The sequence below is a fragment of the Eutrigla gurnardus genome, assembly GCF_963514095.1.
Source record: "Eutrigla gurnardus genome assembly, chromosome: 19".
In the NCBI taxonomy this organism is placed as follows: domain Eukaryota; kingdom Metazoa; phylum Chordata; class Actinopteri; order Perciformes; family Triglidae; genus Eutrigla; species Eutrigla gurnardus.
This window is the reverse complement of record NC_139930.1, coordinates 17,333,362-17,359,346: the sequence shown is the minus strand read 5'-3', so window position 1 is coordinate 17,359,346 and position 25,985 is coordinate 17,333,362. Positions and strand designations below refer to the sequence as shown.

Genomic DNA, 25,985 nt, shown 5'->3' with positions numbered 1-25,985 from the left:
AGATATTGATTTTGTAAACCTCGGGCAGCTTGCACAAAATCGGCTCCATAGGGCAAAAAAAAGAAAGATAACGCAGATTTTAACCTAAACTTTGGAACGGTGGAAGAACAGGAATATCAGCAGCGTCAGACAGTGAAAGCACCCCTCCTGCAGGAAGTTACCTGAGACTTTATTTTTTTATTTTAAAATAAAAAATGTAAAAAAGAACACCAGCAATTAAGAATGTTTAGCATTACATACGAACATTTACACAAAAAACATGAATATCACCTACAATTAATTAAGAAAATTAAATGTAGTTTAATGTATTTTTTAGCTCTGAAAAATATAATCAATGCAGCTCCAGACAACCACACAGTATTGCAAAGAGAGCAAACACTGCCATCTGCTGGCATGAAGGTGGAAATAATTTAAATGTCACTTTATAAAAAAAAAGAAGAAAAAAAGAGCTCACACACACTTATATCAAACTAATACTTTATTTTGTATTGAAGGTTACAGAACATTTCTTCTATCAAAATTTAAATATGAATTCAGTGGCATTAGTCCGAATGGTCGTACAGTAAATACGTGACATTTCATAGAGTTCATTAGGATGGAACTTTATTTATTCACCCTGGTGAACAACAACTCTGACTCGATGGAGGAATTAAACGCTGTATTCGGTCATTTTCGGGGGGGGTGATGCCTCCTGACTATGTGCCCTTGACATGTTACAGATTCAGTGGCTCCATTTGAAATATCTCACGTTGTATTTCCTCGTGTGATTACAGACGTTTGGTTAACATGTAAGTCCATTTACGCTCTAATATATTAAATCACAGATGCACAACAGGAACCAAACTGTGACTCGGCTACTTGGTGCAAATGTTTTTCTCTCACAGCCGGAATTTGATTGACATTCAGTGCGATTGTCTTTTGTTGCATGTGTTTGTTTGTTTGTTTGTAAAGAGAAAGAGGGAAAACAGAAGTTCGGGGGGTGGAGGGGGGGGGATGAGGCGTCTACGATCGCTTTTTTCTGCTCTCGAAGTTTCTGAAGTTGGCCGGCCTGATTTTCATCTCTGCAAATTGAATGGAGTGTTCGTGGCCCTTCCAGTGGAACCAGTTGATCCCCTGCAAAGATACAGATATATATAATAAAAACATCACACACACAGAGGGAAGTCTCCAGGAAAATTCTGATATCAGCTGCTTTATTAAGACCGAAGATGAAAAGCAAACAGTTACGTAGATGACGGTACATTTTTCTTTTAGCTTTATTTAGTAAAACGGTAAGAGGTACAATAAAATACTCGGTACATTATCTCTATAATTTGTTAAATATTGTTCCTAGCACATTAAAATAGCAATTATGCAGAACTGTGGGAAGACAGCTCAGTCTTTCAAACCACCAATATTCATCTTTGAAGAAATCTTTGCCAATATAAAAACTGACATTTTTTTAGACAAAAAAAAAAAAGGGGCAAAATTTCGACGTACAAGACTCAAACTGCACGGGCTGTAGGACTTTGTTTAGTTTGTTTTTAAATGTTTGGTCATCGTACCTTGCTGTGGCTGTTGTCGCCGTATTTGCCCATGAGGTTGACGCGGTGACAGTTCTTGTACCAGAATGCACCTTTGTAGGACAAGGCACAGTTGGTGACGGCGATGTCGTTGTCGTTGTCGTAGGTGGAGAAGGGTCGACCCTGGTGGTACGTCATGGAGTCGCCTGGTGGTGACAGGAAACACACTCAGGAAACACTCAAACCAGTAGCTTTTATTATTAGCTTAGCATAAAGACTGGAAACCTGACTGTCTAAAAGGAAGAACATCCTCCTACCTGCACCTCTTTTTAAAATCTCAATGATTAACACTTTTCGTTTATTTTGTTTAGAAACTGATGTTTTCTATCTTTTAGAAGTTTTTCAAACAATTAAATGCCCTCATCGTAGACTTAAAACATGTATTCCCCAGCACCCACCTGCTGTTCCACTATACGCTCCAATGTAGATCTTGTAGCGCGTCCTCGGCTCTGCGATGGTGAGCTTGTCGTACTGAGCGTAGGCCGACTCCCCGCCGTCCCTCAGGTCCACCCGCAGCTCGTAATGGCCGGAGTTTGTGATTTTATAGAGGTTGGAGAGACCTGCGATCATTTAACACGTGTGAGTGAGAGAGTAAGAGGAGAAAGATGGAGAGAGAGAGAGAAGAGCTCTTCTTACCGAGCCAGAACTCATCGTTCATGTTGCCGAAGCCGCCGGTGTAATTCTTCCAGTTCCTGAAGAACTCCAACTTTCCATTCTGCCGTCTGAGGAAAACCTAGAGGAGGTGTCACAACAAGCACCGTCAAGGTCACCGTGGTTACCGTCTGTCATCAGAGAAGTGTGGATCATATACAGGATTCATTTCCAAAGTCAGATTCAAGCACTTTCCACGCATTTCCAGGTGCATTTCCATGCTTTTCCAGCACCTTCCAGCTGTGGTAAACTCCATATTTGTATCAATCCAATGGTAAGTATTCAGTCTACTTATTATTGCACTTGTTCATCACATTAAATGAGATGTTATTGTCCTCTAAACAACCAACATGATGTTTGGAGACAGCTTTTTACAGAAGGACCACAAATGAAAGGAAAACTAATTCCACTAACAGATCCACAGAAATATAATCACCAACTATTTTCATCATCTGTTCATCATCAAAAGTCATTTTTCATGCAGAAATGTCAGAAAATGCTGTTTTCAGTCCCTCAAACATGGAGATCTTCTTTTCTCTGTTCTATCATAGATGTCATCACATAGAACACACATTTCAAGCACTTTAGTCTAAATCCAAGCACTTTTCAAACCTGGAAAACACCACAAAACTCAAGTGTTTTCAAGGATTTCCAGCACCCGTATGAACCCTGCATGTCACAGTTATGGATTCACTCACCAGCCATCCGCCACCGTCGGTGGTCATGTCACAGTAGACCTGGATGGGCGGGCCGTCCTCGCCGCCCACGTAGACCGTGTAAAGCCCTGAGGTCGTCTCTCCGTTCAGCAGGAGCTGAGCACAGTCCCGAGGCCGTCTGTACAACTGTCCGACTAGAGGGACGCATTAAAAAAGAACATATAACCTTAGAGACCTGAGCTGCTTCATATCCAACATGTGTGAGGAGAAAGAGAAGGAAAAAGTGAGTTTCCATTCCTTGGGCAGCGTGACAGATAAGCACAGGTGGAGTATCACATTGAGGAATGGAATCTGGGCTCAAAGCAGTGAAAACACTTCTGATGTGCGTCTGGAGCGCTGCAGGACGAACCTGCCAGATCTGCCTTTTCATATGAAACTAAACCCTCCTCCTTACTGGTGGTGAAGACGGTGGTCACATGACGACTCCGCTGGGCTCCGGCGATGGCCTGAAGCTTCACCCTGTACTCGGTGGAGCCGGTCAGCTGACCCATGCTGTAAGAGGACGCCGTCGGGCTGAGCACCACTTCCTGGTCCACGCACACACACACACACACACACACACACACACACACACACACATATATATATAAAAATATATACAAGCAAACCTATATAAAGCAGTTAAAAACATGCAGACGTAATTGCAGATATATAGTATATATAAGAGTAAGACGCTGAGTACTTTTCATACTTTGAGTAGATTTAGCTTTTACTTAAGTGAGGTTCTGAATGCAGTACTGTTACTTGTAGTGAATGCTCCAAACGGAGGAAGTTGTTGGGATAAGTCGTGCGTGAGGCTGTAAGTGAAGTGTTCGTACCCTGATTGACCCGTCGGCTGAGGAGAAGGTGAGCGTGTAGCCGGTCACGGCCGCCTGCGGAGGTTTCCACGTGAGCGTGGCACCGTCGGTCTCAACGTTAACAGCCGTCAGATCACGGGGAGGATCCACGCCTACGAATGCACAGCAGAGTGATCATTCATGAAAGCAGACGAGGATCCATACTAACTCTCTCTCTGTGGGCGTACCGGTGGTGAACTCGGTAAAGGCCGAGTCGCTCTTCTGGGCTTCCTTCAAGGCGTGGACTCCGACCGTGTAGTGCGTCGCTGGAACCAGAGACCCCATCTCGAACTCCACCGTGTTCCCAGAGACGTGCTCCACCAGAGGGGACGCTGTAGGAAGGACACGCCCCCCAACCAATCAGCACCAAGTAAATCACAGTCACAGGGAAGTGTCACACACGTCTAACTTTTCTATTTGTGAGGTTAAGTTATATTCTACATTAAGTTAATATAATTAATGCAGAAACACACCTGAATCCGCGCTGTAAGTGATGACGTAACCATCAACGGTGGCCACAGACGGTTGCCATAACAACAGGGCCGAGGAGTCGGTCACATTAACGGGAGTCAGACCCCGAGGTCGGTCCAAAGCTGGAGGACACAGAAACAAGGAGATTAAATATTCTTCAGTCCGCCACAGAGACTGTTGAAGAAGAAGAAGAAGAAGAAGAAGAAGAAGAAGAAGGAGGAGGTCAGACCTGTGGCGACGGTGTCGGTGCTGGGGTCACTTTCCTCCAGACCCTTCACAGCGCTCACGGTCACCTGGTACAGTTTACCGGGGATCATGTCGGGCAGCAGAGCCTCAAACACACCGCCGTCCACAGTCAGCATCAGAGGGCTTCCTGTGGAGGGTCAGAGAGGAACATACAGGTCCGGAAGTACTGGTCATACAGAAATCTGACCTTTTAATACACATTTAAAGGTCACTCTTTACACAAAGTGTCATTGAATTCCATAACTTAAATATGTATCCCATAACTAAAGCAACACAATGAGCCCGTTGACCTCTCACCTCCTTCAAAGGGCACGTAGGTGATGCGGTAGTTATCCACCGGAGATCCTGGCATCGACCAATGAACTACAGCCGATGAGTCGGTCACCTCAGAGAAGCTGAGTCCTCTCGGTGTGCTCAGGCCTGGGAATGTGGAGACGGTTGAGCAGAGACACAAAAAAAATAAGAGAGAATTAAACGAGGATAATATGTCAAATAACATCGCAAGAAGCTCGGAGAAGAAGAGAGATTTTCCATCAGAGTTAATCCTAAACCAGAGGAGTAAAGCTGATTAGTGGGTCCAGTTCTCACACACAGTTAGTACACACACATATACCTGTCTGAGCCACCCCAGTTATAGGCTGGGAGCGCTGATCCAACGTGACACCGTAAAGCTCGATTTCGTACTCGGTGCCGCTCATGAGTCCCGTTAAAACGGTGGTCCGCTCGGCGCCGCGGACGCTGTACTCCCGAGGGTGGGCTAACCTTTTGCCGTCTCTTATTTTGATGATGAATCTGTCAAACAAGTCCTCGTCGGCCGCCCACGACAGGCGGAAACCGTCGGCCGTGATGTCCGAGACAAAGAGATGCTCCACCTCTGGCTCAGCCTCTGAGTTGGACAAGGAAAACACAACGTTGCAGTTTGGTGGGTTTGATTCCCACCCGGAAATATTCATCAACTTCTGAAGGAGTGTGGAGGAAGTCGGCAATCAGGCAAGAAGGTTTCCGGCTGGCAGACAGGTCTACCATGCTACAGCCGTCCGTTAGTGGAAATCTGTTAAAACCACAGCACACACGCTACGAAGGCCCGGGGGAATTAAAAAGACAAGATGCTTTTCGGAGGTTATTATCCTCCCTCCGTCTGTCGGGCATCGGTTCAGATCTTCAAGGCCAGCCTCGATGCATTCAGTGCATTCAAAAAGACAATGAAACGAATGAGATTACAAGTTAAATCAACCGACATTTCATGCTCGGGATGTCTCGTTGATTTATCAGTGTTTTCCTGCGTCTGATCACTTTTGTTTTTTCCCTTTTGAAGCCAGATTGATAAAGCAGCCCGCTCTCCTAAAAAAAAACGATTATGTTCCCACACGACAAAACTGCATCGTCAAACAAGTTTGTGGAATTCTTCGGGAACTGATGGTCGTTTTCCATGGTTTTTGTTGCATGTTTGTTTTGTCAATATCGTAGTCATTTTAAGTTTTTTAGCTAAAGCTAGCCAGGTTTTGTTGCTTTAACCTAACTATGTCCTTTTGCTCCTAAAACAAAGTGTTTAGAGCAGCAACCGTTTGGTCCAGAAATCCAGTTTTTCCTGGAAACGTAACTGAGAGTGCAGTTCAGTTGTATGGGAAAGTAATCTGGCAGGAGACGGGGTTCGGGGGCGGGAAATAATAAAAGGTAGCAGCACGGTGAAAGTAACTTGGGAAAGATGTCAGAAGTCTGAAGGAAAACACATTTTAAAATATGAAAACAAACAAATATGCTTGCTCATATTTTGGAGGTAGAGAAGAAGACAGACGGGAGCTCCACGTCTCTTCCTGCTGGGGACGAAGCCAACGCTTAAAAAAGATGAAGGGAGATCAGTCTGGAGAAAGAGTTGTGTTAGGTCACAGTGCAAGGCTGAAGCCACACCATCAAAACATGGGAGTCAACAATGAATGATATCTTCTATTTTAAATTCTTCTACAAAGAGCATGGATCTTAAAAGCCCAGCTGTGATGGTGAGACTTCAGATTTGGATCATTAAGTTAAATGTACAGTAGTTAACACTTCTTTAGTAGGGGGGGGGGGGGGGGGCCTGAAGCGCTCTGTGAGTGTACCTGTCACAGCCACTGTGGTCAGAGGCCGAGAGAGGAGCCCCGACTCTGACACCCCGGTCAGACGGACCTCATAGCCTATGCCGGTGATGAGGCCCCAGATGTCCAGGTGACTTTGGTTTCCCGGCACAGTGAACTCCTGAGGCTCCAGCAGCCAGCCAGAGTCTGTCACCACTATGTGAAAACGGCTGAAGCCGCCACTAGAGGGAGCTAATTCCTCCTGCTGATGCTGCTGCTGCTGCTTCACCTCCCACGACACACGGAAGCCGTAGGGGGTTACATTGGAAACAGTCAAGTTTTCCACTTTGGGCAAAGGAGCTGGAGAGGAGTTTGATTTGTGTGTGTGTGTGTGTGTGTGTGTGTGTGTGGGGACATGTGGGAGGGGGGAACAAGATTGAATTAGGAGGATTATGTGTGCAATGGTTGCAAAAGCATGTTATGAAATCTGTTCTTCCTGTGAGGTCAAAAGTAAGTTTACGATCTGAATACCCGCTGACTTTAAAGGCCCAAACTTATGGATGCAAACTCTCCTCTAATTCTATATTTTAAAAGGTTGCATTTCCTGTCTGGAGTCACAAAACCAAAACAAGGGTGCTGCTGGGATTTCTTATAAGGCAAAAGATGGCAATTAGCAGACGTGCATCACAAAACGTGAAGGTAAAAACAGCGTTGACCATTAAAGGAACCGCATATTAACAGTTCTGGCTTTAGCTTTTACCCTAATTATGTCAACGAAGAGTCTTTTTGCAAACCTTTTACTACAAGAGATAAATACGTTGTACCTGTGACGGCGTGCACTAACACCGAGGGAGTGTGGCGCCCGTGAGAGACGCCGTACAATTCAATATCGTAGCCCGTGGCATCCATCAGGTTAGAGACGGTAATGTCACGGGCTTGGCCGGGCAGTCTGAACTCCAGCGTGTCAGACTGCTGCTCGGGGTCACTGACCCGGATAACAAAGCCGTCAAAGTGGCCCGACACAGTGCTCCAGGACAAGCTGAGGTTATGTGGGCTCACGGACGAGGCGGCTATGGGCCCCAACAGTGGGACGTCCTCTGAACGGGGAAAGAGAACACGGCTTTTCAGTTACGTTGCTCTGGCAAATTAAATGTCAATAACAAATCAATAAATGATGCGATACCTGTCGTGGCTACGTCAAACAGGGGCTGCGTGTTGTGGCCGCCGGCGCTGGCGTACAGCTTTATGTCGTAGCTCGTGCTCGCTTTGAGCCCCGCCATGACGGTGGAGCGCACGTCTCCGGGCAGAGCGCGGCCCATCGCCTGCGAGGGCGAGGCCGACTCTCTGACTTCTACTATAAAGTTATCGAGAGCCTTCGCTCCCGTCCGCCACGAAAGAGACAATCTGTCTGAGGTAACGTTAGAAACAACTAGCCCGGACAAATCGGGCTCTTCGGCTACAAGGAGAGAAAAATATAAAAATAGATTCATTCATCGACATAGAAAAGCACGTATTTCTCGCCCAAATCAACTGTATATTGCTGGTAAGAATATTTAAAACCCCTATTCTTTGCAAAGACACAAAAATCTAAATACCTGTTGATGCAACAACACTGACAGCACTTGTTCGGGATCCTTTGAGCATCCCGTAGAGGTAGGCTACATAGTCCGTGCTGGGCCTGAGCCCTCGGACGTCGTGGGACTTATCACTGTGGGAGATGTTATACTCTTTTGGCTCCGTCACCCAATCAGAATCAATTATCTCCAGGATAAAACCATCAAACTCTCCTTCTGTGCCGTTCCAGAAGATTGAAAAGCTCTCTGACGTTAAGTTTGAGATATATAGTTTGCCAACCACTGGTTCATTCACTAAAGAGAGAAATCATTATTAGATTTTCATTTTGTTTTTTAGAACACAGTTTAAAAAAAAACACTGGTACCTAATTGCTTTGAGTTACAGGACACTCACCACCTGAAAAAATCCCTGATAGTCTGAGTAGCTTAAAAGATTAAACGCATGCATATATTTTTGTATAAATATATACTTTTAAACAAATTACGCCTATTGCTTTCATTAAAAAATGATGATTATTAGATGGACGAACGTGTGATGCCAAATAATAATAATTTAAAATGTCTCTTTCATGCATGTGGAGGGAGATGTGGTCATGCTGCTGATCTGAGATCCAGATAAATTCTGCATACTGGAGCGATTCAAAGCAGAACAGGGAACAGCTACAGAGAAAGTTCAACTTCAATAAAGACATATTTTCACATGCCAAGAGAAATTAAGTCTTGCGAAACATGCAGCAGATAAATGAGCATCATTCAGATGTAGAAACAAGGTGGCGTTACCGTTAACATCTACATTATTCACTCTTTTACCTTGATAACGACAAGAATCATTTGCCACCTAGTAGTTCAAAAAGGAAACGAGGATATTTTTGAATCAGAATCGACCAACTAATGTCACACAAACTTAACAGAGCTCAAATGTGAGTCAAACTGAGCACATCCACGAGCAAATGATCCCTGAAGGTTAATCGATGATTCACTGAATGAGTGGTTGATGAATGAAATGAGATGGTCACGCCGTCAATGGCGTGAAAGTGGGTGAAAGTTATGGGTTTTGCTTTTGCAATCATTGCAGCACATCAGCGTCAAATCTCACCACGATGCAGGGGGGGGGGGGGGGGGGAGGGGAGGAGGGGGCTTCATGCACTTTGGTAACTGGGAGGGAGCCGTTCGGGGGTAAGGGCGAACATTTGAGGGGCGTTTGGTTTGTTCAGTGATGCGGCACGAGTCCCCATCACCCCGCCCTCTCTCAGCTAGACAGAAACAGTGGCTGGAGGGTAAAGAGTGGTTCATGGCATGTTGGGTTAAGATGAAGCGGCACCCACAGGGTGTTGGGACAGCGATGACCAATCAGAAATGATGTTATTGTGTTGTTGTCGTGTCATGCAGCGAGGTGTGGAACGCTCCACTGTGAGTGGGATTCTAACGGCCGCGACATCGACTGAAACAGAACGTTAATATTAAAACAAAAAGGAAAGGAAGTTAAAGAGGACAAAAACGCTGCAACGCTGCAAACGGTTGCAGGTACCTGTGGTGGCTTCAGTGTACACGGGTTCAAGGAAGGAGCCCTGATACATCCCAAACAGGCCCACCATGTAGCTGGTGTTGGGGTTCAGCCCGGAGATGCCCAGGCTGAAAGCGTCTCCGGACAGACTGAGGTTCTGGCTCTCCTCCAAATTGTCCAGGTTTGTTACCTCAATGACAAAGCTGTCAAATTCCCCAGCGGAGGGGCTCCAGGACGCAGTGAAGCCGTCCCATGTAATGTCAGAGGTGGTGAGGTTCACCACCATGGGCTTCAGCTCCTCTGGGAGATAGACAGATCACAGTGGGGTCAACTGAAGGGCAAGCTGGATCGTAATCATCACGACTATATTCATCTGGCATTAAATACCACTGAGCATTTGGGCCACAGTTAGGAGAAAAAAACATCTCCGTTTTCAGGATTAAAATCGAAATAACTATTATGTAAATTTGGTTGAATTCATTTACTCAAATTACCAGAAAAAAATATCATATTTCAGGAAAAAGGGTATATTATTCCAGGAATTAATTTTGAAATGTATAACATTTTTTTGAAATAACCAGATTTTTCTTGAAATATTAAGAATATATTCTTGAAATAATACAACTTTTTTTCTCAAAACATTAGGATTTTGAAATATTTTTACCTTTATGTTGAAATATTCCTACTTTTTCTCTCAAAATATCCCAACTTTAATCATGTATTATTACCATTTTAATATTTAAATATTACAATTAAAAAAAAACTTTAATGTAACTTAAATCTTGAAATATTACATCATTTTCTCAAAATATTAGGATTTTAATCTTGAGATGTTCTCACTTAAACATGTAAATAGACTTTTTTTCTCAAAAAATTATTACTTTGATTCATTGTGTGAATAGCGATCCTGAAATGTTCCAAATTTTTCTGGAAGTATTAATCATGAAATCTATCGCTCAAATCTTTTTCTTTTTTTTTGCAGCCCAAATACTCGAATTAAAGCAAAGGAAGGAAAAATAGGATGAAAGATTGTCTTTTACAATAACCAACAATAACAAATAATAGTCAGTGCAGCCATCCTGAAATATAAGATGTGATGATGATGGGTTGTCTTAAAAGCCTACAAAAAAAAGAAATACTAGCTCCAAGTACCTGTAGTAGCAAAAACTTTGAGAGGTAAAGAGGGCTTCCCTTCCACCAGCCCTTGCAAAGTAATAAGATATTGTGTGGAGGGAGACAAACCCTCCATCTCAGCCTCCCTCACACCTCCTGGTAGTGTCATCACGCGAGCTTGTGTCTCCCCCGACGGAGCACTGAGCTCCACCAGGAAGCCGTCGAACGCCTCGGCGGGCGCCGACCACACCAGGCTCACGCTGGTGGACGCCACACTGACCGTGAGGTCACCCAGGAGCTCCAGGCCCGAGCTTTCAGCCCCAGAACCCATCTCACCAGTATCAGAGGAGTTCAGAGGAGGGAGGGGATCTGGGCTTTGAATGGCTTCAACATCCACATTTGTTGTTGTTGTTGTTGTTGTGGCATCTTTGATGCTCAATTCAACAACACCTGGGGAGGTAGGCTCGGGCGCTACAATGAATAAAAGCAGGTTAGAGAATTCATTTGTTAACCGGCTCTGCTGATGACTGAAAATGGAACCTGTGAAGAAGAAACAAAATACTGTACAATTCAAGCCAAATAATTCTGTCCTCGATAAAACCTTCTCCTCTTACTGTCCCGGTGTTTCCAGGACCTGCGGCCTATATCATCAAGCAACAGCTGAAGGCATTAATGGCACTGGAGTCAGCGCCATTAATTGTTTGAAGCCTCTGAGTAGCCCCACCGGAGTGGAAGTGCACAGTTGTCTTCAAATAGATGGTAAAGCCATGCAACAGCTCTAAAAGAACGACCGCTCTGAAGCCACTTGTTGACATGCGAGTGACGTACGCTGGGATTTCCTCCCGACTGCCGGAGAATCCTTTAATTGGCCTCAGCTTTTCAGAGAGCAACATCGTTGCACTTAAAAGCTCAAATGCAGGAAGAAATCGGGAGAGCCGGCGTACTAGAACTCCACGTATCTGAAGGTATTAAACGGCTCCCGCTGTAGATTTCTTCTTGTATTTGAATTTCGGGAGGCAACATTCTGGTGGGATGAGGTCACATGGTCTGTCATCATGCCAAAGGTATTCTCAATGAGATGCATGCAAATCATATCGCTGCTCTGATCTTACCAAATGTTGAAACTAAAATAGAGAAAAACTAAAAACAGGACAAAGTGTCCCTATGGAACTAAAAGAGATACCTGTGACTGCAACAGCTTCAAGTAGCGCAGATCTCTGGCTACCGGCAATCCCATAAAGTTTTATTTCATATTCTGTCGATGCATTCAGGCCCTGGATTCTAGAGCCAGCGGCATCTCCAGGAAGTCGGACCTCTCTCGCGTCCCATAACCGCTGAGTGTCTTTATATTCTACCGCCAAGCTATCATAGACAGCCTTTAGTTTCCACGTCAGGTCAAATCCGTCAGGCGAGACCAGCGATATTGTCAGTTTCTCAAGCTCGTCGTCGTGATTGGTCCCCACGGAGAACTGGGACTCGGAGGGGTCTAAATGCACGAAGCTAATGACATTGTCCTCCGAGCCTGAAGGAGACGTTAGCTCACGGTCGTCTGAGTCAGCTAAATAAAATGTGAAAGAGGCTACGAGACAAACAAAAAAAAAGGGGCACAAATCAAGAAAGCATCATTTCAGTGGAAGTTATTTTCTCGGTGTTCGTTGGAAGTCATTGATAGAACTTCAGAAAGACACAACAGCATATTTAAATCTGCTTTGGAGGTAAGCGTTATGATGTTTCTGTTCCCCTACCCACCTGTGGATGCATGTAAGGTGACAGGCGTGCTCCTCTGGTGGCCCCTCTCTGCAGCCAGCGTGAGGGTGTAGCTCATCCCGGGGGTCAGGTTGGACACCACGCAGCTATCCGCCGCGCCCGGGATCTCCACCTCGTCCACCTGGCCGTCCCTGGAAACGTAGACCAGCCGGTAGCCGCCGACCTTGGCCCGAGGTTTCTGCCACCTCAAGGTGAGGGAAGTCTCTGAGGACTCGACTTCTCCAAAATCTCTGGGCGGATCGATATCTGGCAGAGGGGAAATAATAATCACTTTCCTCTCATTAGTTTGATTTTGTCACCTGTTTTTTTGTCCGTCTGTGTATTTATGAAGGCGGTGAGAAGGACGAGTGTTTGGACAGCTGTTCCTGGCAGCTCACCGGTTGCAGCATTCGTAGTAGCGGGGAGGCTCTCTCTCTCGTTCTTCACAGCAGTCACACCAATGCCATACTCCGTCCCCGGCTTCAGCCCTGCACCACGGCGGGATGGAAGGAAAATTACTAACACAACCCCCGTGTGTGTGGGGCTGTTGTCGATACGTTTGACCCCTTACCGGTGATGGTAGCTTTGGTGGTGTCTCCCGGTCCCCGTGGGAACACTTCCTCCCCGTGAGTGGCTCCGGAGATGGGGCTGTGTTTCACCAGGTAGCCGCCAACGTCGGCTCGACTGTTCGTCCACTCCAGAGTGATGCTGTCGTCCGTCTGGGAGACGGCCTGCAGGCGCGTCGGGGAGTCCAGCGCTAATAAAAACAAACATTTAGAGTCCTATCAGGAGACAGTATGTCTGTCATGCAATCTCTACACACACAAGCAGCTTTCAAATGAATACAAATACAAATATGCCATGGAAAGCCTACCTGTGGTGAACGTGGCGGTGGCAGGGTCGCTGGTGAGCTCTCCACTCCTGGACACGAGGGACACCTTGTACTCTGTGTCCGGTCTCAAACCGTCGATGCTGTACTGCTTATCCAGGGCCGGAATCTCCACACTGGTCTCATCCGAGGGGTCGGAGCTGGGCCCATAAATCATGGTGAGTCTGTCCATGGGGGCCTCCGGCTGAGACCAGCCGACCAGAGCGGAGGAGTCCGTCACGTCCTTCACCTCCACCTGCTGGGGGCCGTCGATGTCTGGGGGTTCAGGTACGAGAGAGGAAAGATGGTGATCAAATCACAAAGAGTCAAGGGGTTAAATCACAATAAAATAGAAATGAGTTGATTGTCTTCACAAGCTGATTCGTGACGGCTTCTGAAGACAATCACAAGCCGACACAAATCCATCTTTTTAAGAGATGCTTGTCAGCATTAAAGTAAGTCATTTAGATGATTCTGAATGAATGAAAGAAAGGGGTTTCCCCTGCTTTCAGTCATTATTCTAAACTATAGTAGAGTGGTATCCATCTAATTCTTAGCAAGCAAATAAGTGTATTTCAAATAGTGCACCATTTGGAGTGCTTAAGCAGAGAAGTGTCTGCAAAGTTCTTCTAAACTATATAACTATATGTCTCTGCAGGAACAGTGACATTTGCAAATGTAGCCTTTATATATAAAACAGCCCTTATAAAACTCAACTTGGCTCTCTCATAAGAACGAAGCAATAATGTGGATCAACGAGGGAGAAGGCCGTGGTGAAATATAATGTGATTCCCTTTACAACCTGACAAACCTCCTGTGTTTACATGTGGAGGAGACATCTTTTCTCCACGTAAAAAAAGACCTCCAGGGGGTAAAAAACAGTATGAAAGGTTTCACTTTACTCACTTTATCATTCATTCCTGGGAGCTGCGTCTACTTTCAGCCTACACAAATAAATGACATCAGATACCGACGGGAAACTAAATGGCTTTTCCATGTACAATGAAAGCTGTTTGGCCTGGCGTGCCATGTCGATCGCATGAGCAACTGGGGGGCATTTCACCAACGTGACGTATGGAGTAACAGTGCAATAAAAGCTTCAGCAAAGCAAAGGTCAAGAGCTCAGAGCAGGATGAAGTGAAAATAAATCTATTCCAATGCCATCTTAGGCTGAGAGTCACTGTGTCTGAGTTATAAGTCTTCAGCTAAAATCTGTGAGATGGAACGATGGAGAGCCAGCTAGGATTTCCTGTTATCACTCTTCTTCTATATTATGCTCAAGTGAAGTGGAGGGTTTTTCGGAACTGCTAATCGCTGCCAGACAGAGCAGGGAAATGACATAATCGCAGCATCTGATCCTATGATCTCACCCGTTCTGTCTAAATAACCCAGAGTTCTGAGGAAATGTTTGTTTACAGGCTTTGAGACTCACTGGTGGTGACTGTTTTGGATGTTTGAGGTCCTCTGGTGTTGTTCTTGATGATGTTAACAGAGACTTCGTACTCCTGTCCTGGTCCAAGGCCCGACTGGACAAACTGGGTTTGGGAAGGTGGAAGGGTGCTCACGATTTTTCCATTTTCTTCTTTCTGCAAGGAAACATAAAGGGACAGGACACGCTAACGAGACCAGATCACTGTGAGAAAATCAGGCTAAGATTTATGGATTATTCTGACCCGAAAACATAAGACATTTTATGGGGAAAGGCTTAATTGCTTTCTTGTCAAAAGCTAGAGGCATGGATCTTATATTTGCATGTGAATTTAAAGCTAAGACTCCTTTTTGCAACCAGGAGTCGCCCCCTGATGGTCAGTAGAAAGAATGCAAGTTCAAGGCACTTCCACCTTGGCTTCACTTTTCAGAACCGGAGGGCTGGTGAAAACCAGGCACATTAACTACAGCTATGTGCAGAAACAACAAAACTCCAGTAATCAGTTTACAGGAAGTATGGACCAACGCTGTGTTTGCGTGACACAGCACAGGAAAATGTGTGAGGTCTGATAACTGTTGTGTGTAGTTAACGACATCACACAGCCTTTTATCAACACAAACGTCAATGTCAGGAGAGGACATGCACATTTGGAAATGGCTGTAAACTCTGCATAAGTCTCTCTGACTTATCAGCTGGCACAGTCATTTATTTTCAAAGAATTTCTGAGCAACACATTTACTCATCCAGACTTTGCCCTCACTGATGTTTTTTCCCCCCACATGTCAAAGCAATTTAACTGGTTAGCACTGAAACGACTCCATGCTGTGCAGGCTTCCACTAAGCTTGCATTGCTTCATCACCTCCCCCCCCCATCACTTGATAAAATCCTGGGTGAGGCTTCAAAAGAGATGTGCAGACTCTGACCGTGTTGCGGAAATAGATCTCCCAGCCGTCAAAGGGGATGTCCAGCTGGTCCCACATCACCTCCACCGAGGTCTCTCTCACCGATTTGAATATCAAACCCTCTGGCTTTGGAAGCTCTGGAGGGATGGAAACAAAAAGCATTGATAGCGAAGGCAAGTCAGCTGATTTGTCAATGGATATGGAGGAGTACGTGTTGGCGACTACCTGTGGCCACCCGGGCGCTGACGGGGACACTCCTCTTGTTGCTCAGAACCGCGTAGACGTTGATCAGGTACTCCATGCCGGGTTCAAGCTCTTTGACGTTGGCAGCCGTTTTGTCTCCCGTCACGGTGAACTCCATCTGAAGACCGCCAGGTCTGGTGGGCACATACGTCACAAGGTACTCCGTTACCAACATCTCATTGGTCCAGGACAGGCCCACCGTGTCAGAGGTGACGTCTCTAAAAGACAGGTCCTTTGGAGGAGACACTGGAAAAACAAAGAGGAAAAGGAAAGGAAAGTGAAGGGGTGTTTCTCATGCCATCACTGAGTATCCTCCTCTCGAAGCTAATGCAAACTCCAGATCACATCTGGCTGCGGTGTGAAGAACTGCCAAAAAAAAGTCCAGAAACCGAAAGCCTCTTTTATATTCACTAAAATAGTTTTAGAATAAGAAGAAACTACATCACTCTGGGTTTAATTTTATCCTGCAAAGATCTTCAACAAGGGGGTCCCTCCACCAGGTCACTATAAGCCTTGGCCTGAAGACCTCTGTTAGAGTACATCTACTTGGAAAGTCTCATGTATCATCGTGTTTCCAGGGCTTCTTACCTTCTGAGCAGTCTTCTCCGATGTATCCCTCATCACAGACGCACCGACCGTCCACACAGCGGCCTTTGTCCTGGCAGTCGTTGATGCAGCTCAGCTCCACGCAGCTTTCTCCTTCATACCCGCTCTCGCACACGCACTTTCCGTTGACGCAGCGCCCCCTGTTGTTGCAGTTCCCCGGACAGGCCTGCACGGAGCAGTCGTGTCCCGAGTAGCCTTCCCGACAGACGCACTCGCCCTCCACGCAGCGACCCTGGGCCAGGCAGTCGTTGGGACAAGCTTTCTGACCGCAGTCCTCGCCAGAGAAGCCCTCGTCACAAACGCACTGCCCGTCGATGCACCGGCCACGGCCTCGGCAGTCGCTGGGGCAGCTCAGCTCGCCGCAGTCATCGCCGGTGAAGCCAGTGTGACACACGCAACGCCCTTCGTCACACTCGCCGCGGCCGTAGCAGTTTGAGGGGCAGCTCCAGATGCTGCAGTCCTCCCCGACGAAGCCTTCCTCGCACACACACTGCCCGTTGACACAGCGCCCCCGGTTGAGGCAGTCATTAGGGCAGGAGAGCTCGGAGCAGTCGTCTCCCTGGAAGCCCACATCGCAGGCACACTGTCCGTTCACGCACTGGCCTCGGCTGTTGCAGTTGTTCAGGCACGCCAGCTGGCTGCAGTCGGCGCCCTGGTAGCCCGCGTCGCAGATGCACATCCCGTTGAAGCACGTGCCGCGGCCGTTGCAGTCGTTGATGCAGGTGAGCCGAGAGCAGTCGTCGCCGTTGAAGCCGGCGGCGCAGACGCACCGTCCGTCCACGCAGAAGCCGTTACCGTGGCAGTTGTTGGGGCAGGTGCGTTCGCCGCAGTCGTCCCCAGTGAACCCCTCGTCGCAGTAGCAGGTGCCGTTCTCGCAGCGTCCGCGGTCGTAGCAGTCTTTGGGGCAGATGAGTTCAGAGCAGTCGAAGCCGGTCCAGGGTTCGTCGCACACGCAGTCCCCGTCTTCGCAGCGGCCGCGGCCCAGGCAGTTGTTGAGGCACTCGCTTTCAGAGCAGTCTTCGCCTGAGAAACCATCCGAGCAGACGCAGACGCCGTCCACGCAGCGGCCTTGGGCGCCACAGTCCACGGGGCAGACCTGGACGGAGCAGTCTTCTCCGGAGAAGCCTTTGAAGCACTCACACTTTCCGTCCATGCAGCGACCTCGGTCCTGGCAGTCACCGGGACACTCGGGTTCAGTGCAGTTGGGTCCTCTCCAGCCAGACTCACAGATGCAGCCGCAGGACTCGGTGCTGTAGTTTCCGTGCCCGTGGCAGTAAGGTTTAGTTCCCACCGCACCTTTGATAAGAAAGAAAAGACGTTTTTTATCAATAGAAAAGCTAATAGAAAGCTTTATATCATCTTCTCATTTCTTGGTCGGGTGCAGCTTCCCCTGCTTCCAGTTTTTATGAGAGCTGCTGGCTACAGCTGCTGTAGAGGGATATGGATCTTATCTTCTCTAACTCTCGGCAATAAGCTTATCTCCTGAAATGCCAATCTCTTCTTTTACGAGTGCGTCACCCAGAAAAGCTCATGTTTTTTAGCAACTATTCCAGGAGAAGACCTCAGCATCTGTATGTCATGGCATTTGAGTCAAATAAAGCCCCATTCAAACCGGAGAGTTGTTCGGAGTACTATTCGCCCACTCTGAATTCCTGAACTCCTCGACAGATGAATGGAACAGATGTGCCATGTGATGTTCAATACAACGCAGTCCCAGAGTGATAAAACTCCATACCAGACGAGCGACACCTACCTGTGACCTGTGCGCCGCAGCAGGCCCCGTCGCCGTTGCACTGATCTCTCAACGCCGACACTTCCCCCTCCAGCATCTCCAGCCGGCTCATGAGGTCTTTCATGCCGGGCAGGTCTTCGGTGCACCCGCAGGCCTGCCGCGGTATGTTGATGCGGTGGGTGAAGACGATCTGGCTCTCCCCGTCCACCGTGTGCTCGGTGACGTGTCCGCCTTCCGAAGAGGCCGCCGCCGCGTCTTTGGGGCGGAGCTGCGTGCTCTCCGGAGCGTCCAGGTCCACGGAGCACAGGGAGGCGGCGGGCACGTTGATGTTGTAGACGTGGTTGAAGACCACAGGGTGGTCGGCGCTCGGCAGCGTGATGTTGTGGTCTTTGGGGGTTTCCAGAGTCTGTCGTCGATGCCGCAGGACTTTCTTCACGAGGCCGGCGTTTGATAAGCTGAGCAAAGCGGTCAGGAGGAGGCAGCTCAGGACGCCTCGTGGACCCATGTTAGAGGAGGGAATAAATATCTGCTTCAACCTCTTAAAGGCGATTTTTCATCAAACGTGATGATCTGGAAAACACAAAGACAGTTTCATTGTAATGTAGAGCTGCAACTATGAGTCACTTAACCGATAAGCTGACTCGTAGAGCTGCAACTATGAGTCACTTAACCGATAAGCTGACTGAAAGATAACTGATATAGTTATCGTTGCTGAATTGTATTTAATGGTTCAAGCTTCTCAAATGTGATAATTTATTGTTGTTCTCACATGATAGTAATTTAAATATTTTGACAGTTTGTTTCTTGATTGTAGATCGAACAAAACTATGATATTGTGATTCCCCCCCCCCCCCCCCACTCGTTTCCTGACTTCCTGGAGTCCAATCAGGAAAGTCATATTTATATTTCTCACAAAGACATGACAGAGGTATCGATGTTCACATCCAACTCTGCAAATTGCATAAGCAAATTCCCCAAAATAATGAAATGCACAATATCTGCATACATCCATAATGTAATGCCATACATAAAGCCATTGTCTGACTGATTTAATTTGGGGATAATCAAACTCTGCACTCTCCATATGAAGCCTTTTTTCTTCCACTTTTTGGAGATTTATCGCACTTTTCCAATTCCCACTTCAACGTTGCACCAAACATTTGTTCGTTGTAACAAACAGCAGAGGTCAGTCCGGGATACCAGGATCCCTTCACACTACTCAAACCGACTCCAGGCTTCTCGGTGGCCCACACAGACTGACTCTGATTATTATTTACAGTTTGTGCTACATTAGTAACCAACAGAACACTGTGGGCACAGGAGCAAACGTATATCGGAAAACACGTAGCTGTTGAAATAGTATATGTATATATAATGTAAAATACAAAAACAATCTCCTACACAGGACTGTTCTTCACCCTAGATGACTTCATCAGCGAGACGCCAACAACGCTATAATTTGTGGTAGCCAAAGTAGAAGTAATGACAAGGTTCCTCGGCGTGGGAAAGCCTGCTTGGGTTACTTGAGTGTAGGGCTGCAGCTATCGATTCTTTTTGTAATCGATTAATTTAGCACTTTATCGATCGATTAATCGAGGAATCGGATAAAAAAAAATTGCGTTTTTAAACAACCACAACAAATAATGCATAACGAAAATGATGTGGCTGTAAAATGATCAAGCATTTCTAAAAAAAATAAACAGAGGTATTCATTCCAACTACAAAATTTGGCTCCAAAACTAAGCCCATTTATTAAGTGCCAGTGAGAATTTAACAACAATACAGTTAAATCAACTTGGATAAAACATGGATAACATTTAATTTACGTTTTGTTTTGCCAGCAATGGCCCTTTCCTCTCCCTGCCCTAAATATGTGTGTATATAGTGTACTTCTTCTGTGCCATTTATGTATTTAGCTTTCTCTATCACTACAGTAACTGTTTGACCGTTCTTTTCTCTGCTTTGAACTCCTCCGTCCGTTTGGGCAAACACAACAACTCACAGCCAAGCGTAAATCAGGCTTTCCGATTGGCTGTAAAAGCTGCTACGGGAGCCAATACGAGCGTCCGATGCATAAACGTAACTCTATACGTCACTCGCAAGATGGCGGATGAGAAGTGATCGATATACAACAAAACGGAGAAATGCGCCACGGAGACGAGGAGACATCTAGTCACACATTTTACAACTTTACGCATTCGTTTTGTTGTCAGAAATAAATCGCTCACATGGGCAAGCAGGATACCGTTGTTTAGCCCCGATACTCTCTGTCGTTTACGGACATTCTGAGTCTGACTTTCCACCATCGCGCCAACTAAATTCAGAATGAATGACCGTGTATGACGCGCTGGTGCTTCCTGAACAACGGTCCGTGTGGAACAATCGGATCCCTGCACGTAGGCGCGTCATAGGAATTTAACGAGGCTTCGAGGCAGATGTTTTGCCTCGAGGAATTTTCATAATCGAGTTAATCGAGTAACTCGATGAATCGTTGCAGCCCTACTTGAGTGACTGAAAATGAATATAAAAGGCCGACAGACTAACGGATGCATCTTTGCACTGCAGCAGATATACATGTCTGCTCCTACGTCTGGGAGGCAGCGAGCTCCATAAAGAAGAGGTTGCATCCCCGTCAGTGATGCAGGATTCTGTCCAGATTTTTTGGATTGGTAGCGGCTGACAGAAGCTAGCACCTGCAAACAAATGAGAAACAACTTCCAGAAGGGAATCGTTCATTCGGTGACAGCTATGATATAATATATAAATATATATAATACATGTGCTGCACCTGGATTCAGCTTCTTCTCCTGGAAACTTCTGGAAACAATTTATACTCCAGACATTCAAAATCAAAAACTGATTATAACACTGAAAATTAATGGAAACTTTCGAAAAAAAATAACAAAAATAACAAAAAAACAAGGCAGCAAATGAAGCAACAAACATACGAGTTCCAACGCCGGAAATAAAACTAAATGAAAATAATAACAACTAAAAACGTGGAGGAAAAAAAATCTAGTGGAATTCTGCTTCAGCACTCCATCATTTAGACAAATGTTGTGTGTCTGTTCCAAATATGCAAGAACACGAGTCAGACAATCCTCAGAAACACACCCGCAGGTCTGCCTCCCACTATCGTCTCCGTATTAAACCAATGGACCCCATTTCGGCGTTTAGTTTCACACGGGACACAAACAGCGGGCTCCAGGATGAAAGTCCTGTGTTTGTTTGACCCGTCGACCTCCCCTCCCACCTGACTTTCTTGCTCTATATACTACGTCGGTTGATCTGACTGTCTAATATTGACGCAGGCTGGTTAAAACTGGAGTTAGCTGAAAGCCTGGTCTGCCTCAGAAGCTAAAGGGTGCCTCCATAGAATATCACAATCTTAATAGACTAATAACAAATGATTAACACAAAACGTTTCAGCATTAATGGGCAGAATGAGCCTGTGTGCATTTGTTTTTCAGCAAAAAATATGAAGAAGCTCAAGACAGCTTGTGATGAATTTCCCCCTGCACAAGATTAATATTTGTGGAAAACCACTAAAACAGATCAAGAAACAGGAATCAACAGAGCACAGCGGGCTAACGGCCAACAGCCTGAATGCAGACGAGCTGACAGGACGTTCCTTTTGTGGTTTATAGCAGATAAGAGGAATAACGTTCTATTCTTTCTTTCATTTTTGTTTGGTTATATTTGGATGACAGGCTGCGTGAATCATCCCCCAAATCAAAAGACAAATACTTTCCATAACTGTCACCAAAGAGCCTTTAAACTCCACTCAATCAATCCCCCTTTTCTAGTCATGACCTTTGACCTGACCTACATTTTTGCTCCACCTTAGACACAGATATAAAACTGAGTTTGAGTTTCACGAGTTCTCGCACATCTGGTGAGTGTTGGGGATAAAAAGGCAGGTTGTGGCTGCTGTTGTAAATCTTCAAACTAGGTCTGTCAATATGTTTCTGATCTCTTCCTAGAAAACTTTACAACCCACAAAGACTGATAATTTGTGGTTTTGGAGGTTAAAACGAACCCTATTAAAATCCTCAGCTGAAGATGTTCTTCACAACCTCAAAAGTGTCTCAACTAAGCCGTTCTGTATCAAATATTTAAATAAAAAAGGAGATTTGTTATTGTAACAAAACAAAAAAAGCCACAAATACATCAAGTGAAGCAGAGCAGGGGTTGACCAAGGACGTCTCATGTGACGACTGGACATGGGAAGACAATCTGGAGAGCAAATTGAAATAAATATAACCTGTTCGCTAAGCTATAATCCAGAATTGCTGCAGCTTTACTACTCTTCTCTCACGTTGGCAGCGAGATGGGAACTTTCCCGCGTGGAAACTGGGAATGTTGGCTCTGGACTCGGGACATCTGTTTTGCTTTGTCAAAGAAATAAAAAAAAAAAAATTTAAAAAAGGGCACTTGCCCTGCCGTCCAGACAGAAAATGGAAAGTGCCCTGCATGTCACAGTGATCATCTGTGTCCAATCAGCTGCTTTCTGGTGACGAGACACAAGCTGCTGTTTTCGTTTCACACCCAGGAGAACAACACCAGCGCTGCATGTCTGGCTCACACTCCTCCTGGAGAAACGTTTATGGCTGACGGCGGCGTGTCAGCTCTCAGGTCAGCGCAGTGAACATCAACTGGGTGCAGCTGCTTGTTTGCTAAATTAAAAAAAAAAAAGCTAAAATATCACAGACGAACACGGTCTGATTCTCGTGGCATCTGGAGCAGCTGGAAACCATCTCAGGGAAAAGTTAATTGGACTCGTTAGTAGCCGATACCACAATAACAGAAATTGCAAACACCTCATTAGCAGATTGCACATTTCCCCCCTCTGCTGCACTGATATCCTGAAGTGGTCCTCTAAGCATAATAAACCTGAGCTTTGTGTGTTCCCATGAGGGCCTGGACAGGATGCAGACTTCAGCTCCAATGTGAAATGACGGGGTCTCTCCTCAATTAAGGAGAAGGAGCCTGAAGATTTGTAACAGGAGACTTGTTTTTCCTTCTTCGGAGAAGAAACGATTAATGGATCAATTGAAAGTTTTGATAAATGGCCATTTTTTAAGCTGAAATCCCAAACACCTGCTGGTTCCATCTTCTCATATTGATCATTTGCTTCTTTTCTTTGTAATAGAGGCTAATAAACGTTTCTTTTCTTTGTTTTTGGATGGTTGTTTGCTCTTGAGAGTAAATAAAACATTTAAATTCCCTTTTATATTGCAGATCACATCGCAATTACAGTATCAGGCAAAAATAATTGCAATCAGATATTATTTTCAAAACTGTTCAGCCCTACTGGGAGGATCTCTGAAAACATTCCTCTACTGGTTAATGACCAAGAAAATCTTAATTAGCTAGAAATGCAGCCACATACATAAACAGCCATCTGTGCTCAGTCCACCTCATAATCGACACACCTGATTCTAGACAATCTGGCAGATTAAAGGCCTACTAACACATCATTAGTGCACCGTTATATAATATAGATTTTATTCAGGTATTCTGTACTAGGGATGCAACGATATAAGCTGATCATGGGGAATTTCCATTATTGGGATAATGAGCGAAAAAGGAGCCTGATTTAAAAAATACAGGATGCAAAAATATATATATATATTTTATTTATTAATCATTTATTTATTATTAATTTATTCAGGGAGACTATGATGATAACTTATTTTGGATTAGTTGACTGTTTTTCCCACTAAAAATGTGTGCAAATCAGCAATACCAGTATGTTCAAGTGCTATTTTAAGAGCATATTTTGATGATTTACATATTTTAATGTCGTCCCATGACCATTTCTGGACTGTAAAATGATTTCAACCATGAGATAATTGAGTAGGAAAAAGAGACACATTCAATAAACCAACACATAACTCCTCAGTGTCACTCTGGTCACACAAGCTCACACTGAAATTGGACATATTTTACATCAAATGTGTGTGTTTTTCATCCTTTTGTGTGTAGAGGTCACTCAGGGGGAAGGTGTAGGACGAGCCCTGGGGGAGCTCCAGCCATGAAAGCAGCTGTAACCTCTGACAGAGGTTTGGTTCATGGAGACACCTTCTCTAACTCTGCTGCACAGACACATCCCAGGACAGTCAGCACATAGCAGAGAGGCAGTAAAACATCCCAGACCAGAGAGCTGCAGATGGGACATGACGTGCATTCAGATACGACAAAAAAAACAAGATCAAGAGGAGCTGAAATGATTAGAAATCTTCCTCGGCTGAAACATTCAGAAGTTCAAACCACTGTAAACCAGACTTGGATTCCAACTAAGTGCAGCTAATTGACTGAATGGATGAAGACATTTCTATTTTTCATTCCCACACTGGCGGAGCCGACAATCCACTTTTCCCCTTTAATTTAATCTCTGTGATGGAAACATGACACACAATGAAAACTGAATTACATTGCAGAAGGTAATGTGATGAATCATCAGGCTGCAAAACTGCACCAGACAAAGGAATACGTGCTTTCTTTTGCTCCCACACACACACACGCACACACACGCACACACACACACACTGATCTACAACCTGACACAAATGTGAGAGAATCTTTTTGGCTGCGGATCAAAGCTTCTGCATGTTCCCTCCCACAGCAGTCGGCCATCATCTCTGATCCTGCATTGGCTGCTTTGTGTGTCTGACTGAGGAAGAAGTTGCAGTATACACCAAGAATGTACTTCCAATAAGCAATAATCGATGCCTGCTGGCGTTGCAGTAACCTAAGCTGGACAGAAACCCACTGCTGAAGGAAACACCTCTAGTGTGAAGACGCTAATTCAAGGAAACACTCAAAGGAAAGTCAAGAGAACTGTATTATTCATGTGCCTCTGTGTCACATGGATATTTGACATCTTCTTACCTGTAGTACGATCCACTTCTCACGAGCCCGTGCAGGTAAGACGAGGCGCTCCTCCGAGTCGTCACACATTCATTGAAGCCACCAGAAAAATGATGCTTTGCTCTTGATGTGTCTCCTTCCTGCAGCCTCCCTGGCAAGGTGTCAGTCCTCCCTCAGCCAGCTTCCGTATCGTCCCTCAGCGTTCACAGCTCCGTGTGGAGTTCAGCTCCTTCACTGACAGGAGAGCGAGTGAGTCGAAATCACACAGAGAGAGAGAGAGAGAGGGAGAGAGAGGGAGAGAGTGGGAGTAAATGTCTTTTAAAGTGTGAGGAGTAGTTTAGGTCAGACCCCCATTGCTTAAAACTCCAACCCCTTAAATAGCCGTTATTCTCCTTCCCTCCCTTCTGCTGCAACTAATCCGGGCTGCTGCCTTTTTAAATGAGATGCCAGTGTTGCTGGGAGTCATGACAGAGCGAGCAGCGCTTTGTGGTTGTGCAGGAAAATTAGAGAGAGAGAGAGGGGGGGGGGGGGGGGGGGGGGGAGCTGCCGGGAACGAGAAGAAAGTGAGGGCAGAACGTAGACGGCAGACAGACGGCTCCTTTCAATAACTTCGGGATAATGATTTACGCACAAATGATGAATAATCAGTCTGATGATTTCCCTCAAATATATTATGATATTTAGGGGAATCCCCTCCTCAGTCATACATCACCACTTCCCCTCATTTCCATACTACACTCTAAATCGCTCACAGCCAATCTTTCTCCAGTTCTGTCACACTGATGGATATCTACAGCAGCTGTAACCACATTTTATTATTATGCATGCAAGCACTCTTAATTGAATAAATCTGCAACACGT

The 25,985-nt window shown here is 45.6% G+C and overlaps 1 protein-coding gene across 3 annotated transcripts; it reads right to left on the bottom strand.

The window, feature by feature from the left end:
- Nucleotides 1-333: 333 nt before the first annotated feature.
- LOC311029774 (tenascin-like) lies at nucleotides 334-25,533 on the bottom strand. 3 transcript variants are annotated; one of them, XM_084035109.1, is made up of 29 exons: nucleotides 25,146-25,533; nucleotides 18,273-18,821; nucleotides 16,502-17,815; nucleotides 15,896-16,159; nucleotides 15,692-15,807; nucleotides 14,771-14,924; nucleotides 13,345-13,614; nucleotides 13,042-13,227; nucleotides 12,869-12,958; nucleotides 12,474-12,737; nucleotides 11,908-12,303; nucleotides 10,764-11,195; nucleotides 9,636-9,911; nucleotides 8,129-8,401; nucleotides 7,717-7,989; nucleotides 7,358-7,630; nucleotides 6,579-6,893; nucleotides 5,096-5,368; nucleotides 4,780-4,902; nucleotides 4,466-4,609; nucleotides 4,239-4,358; nucleotides 3,954-4,097; nucleotides 3,748-3,878; nucleotides 3,324-3,456; nucleotides 2,912-3,063; nucleotides 2,199-2,295; nucleotides 1,961-2,122; nucleotides 1,545-1,708; nucleotides 334-1,113 (listed from the first exon to the last, which is right to left on the bottom strand). In XM_084035109.1, the coding sequence occupies exons 2-29, from the start codon at nucleotides 18,754-18,756 to the stop codon at nucleotides 1,003-1,005; spliced, it is 7,134 nt and encodes a 2,377-aa protein (XP_083891235.1). In that variant the 5' UTR covers nucleotides 18,757-18,821; nucleotides 25,146-25,533; the 3' UTR covers nucleotides 334-1,002. The 3 variants fall into 3 exon arrangements, with proteins under 3 accessions (XP_083891235.1, XP_083891236.1, XP_083891237.1); XM_084035110.1 differs by lacking the exons at nucleotides 6,579-6,893; nucleotides 7,358-7,630; nucleotides 7,717-7,989; nucleotides 8,129-8,401 and having other exon boundaries at nucleotides 338-1,113; nucleotides 25,146-25,530; XM_084035111.1 differs by lacking the exons at nucleotides 6,579-6,893; nucleotides 7,358-7,630; nucleotides 7,717-7,989; ... (2 more) ...; nucleotides 10,764-11,195; nucleotides 11,908-12,303 and having other exon boundaries at nucleotides 350-1,113; nucleotides 25,146-25,526.
- Between the last annotated feature and the right edge of the window lie 452 nt (nucleotides 25,534-25,985).

Bases quoted from the DNA above. Each gene is read 5' to 3' on its own strand.
- LOC311029774 (XM_084035109.1), bottom strand. From the start codon at position 18,756: ATGGGTCCACGAGGCGTCCTGAGCTGCCTCCTCCTGACCGCTTTGCTC. The intron at 3,879-3,953 runs GTACGCCCACAG...GTGCATTCGTAG, and splicing joins CTTTACCGAGTTCACCACCG to GCGTGGATCCTCCCCGTGAT. The intron at 3,457-3,747 runs GTACGAACACTT...TGCGTGGACCAG, and splicing joins CAGCCGACGGGTCAATCAGG to GAAGTGGTGCTCAGCCCGAC.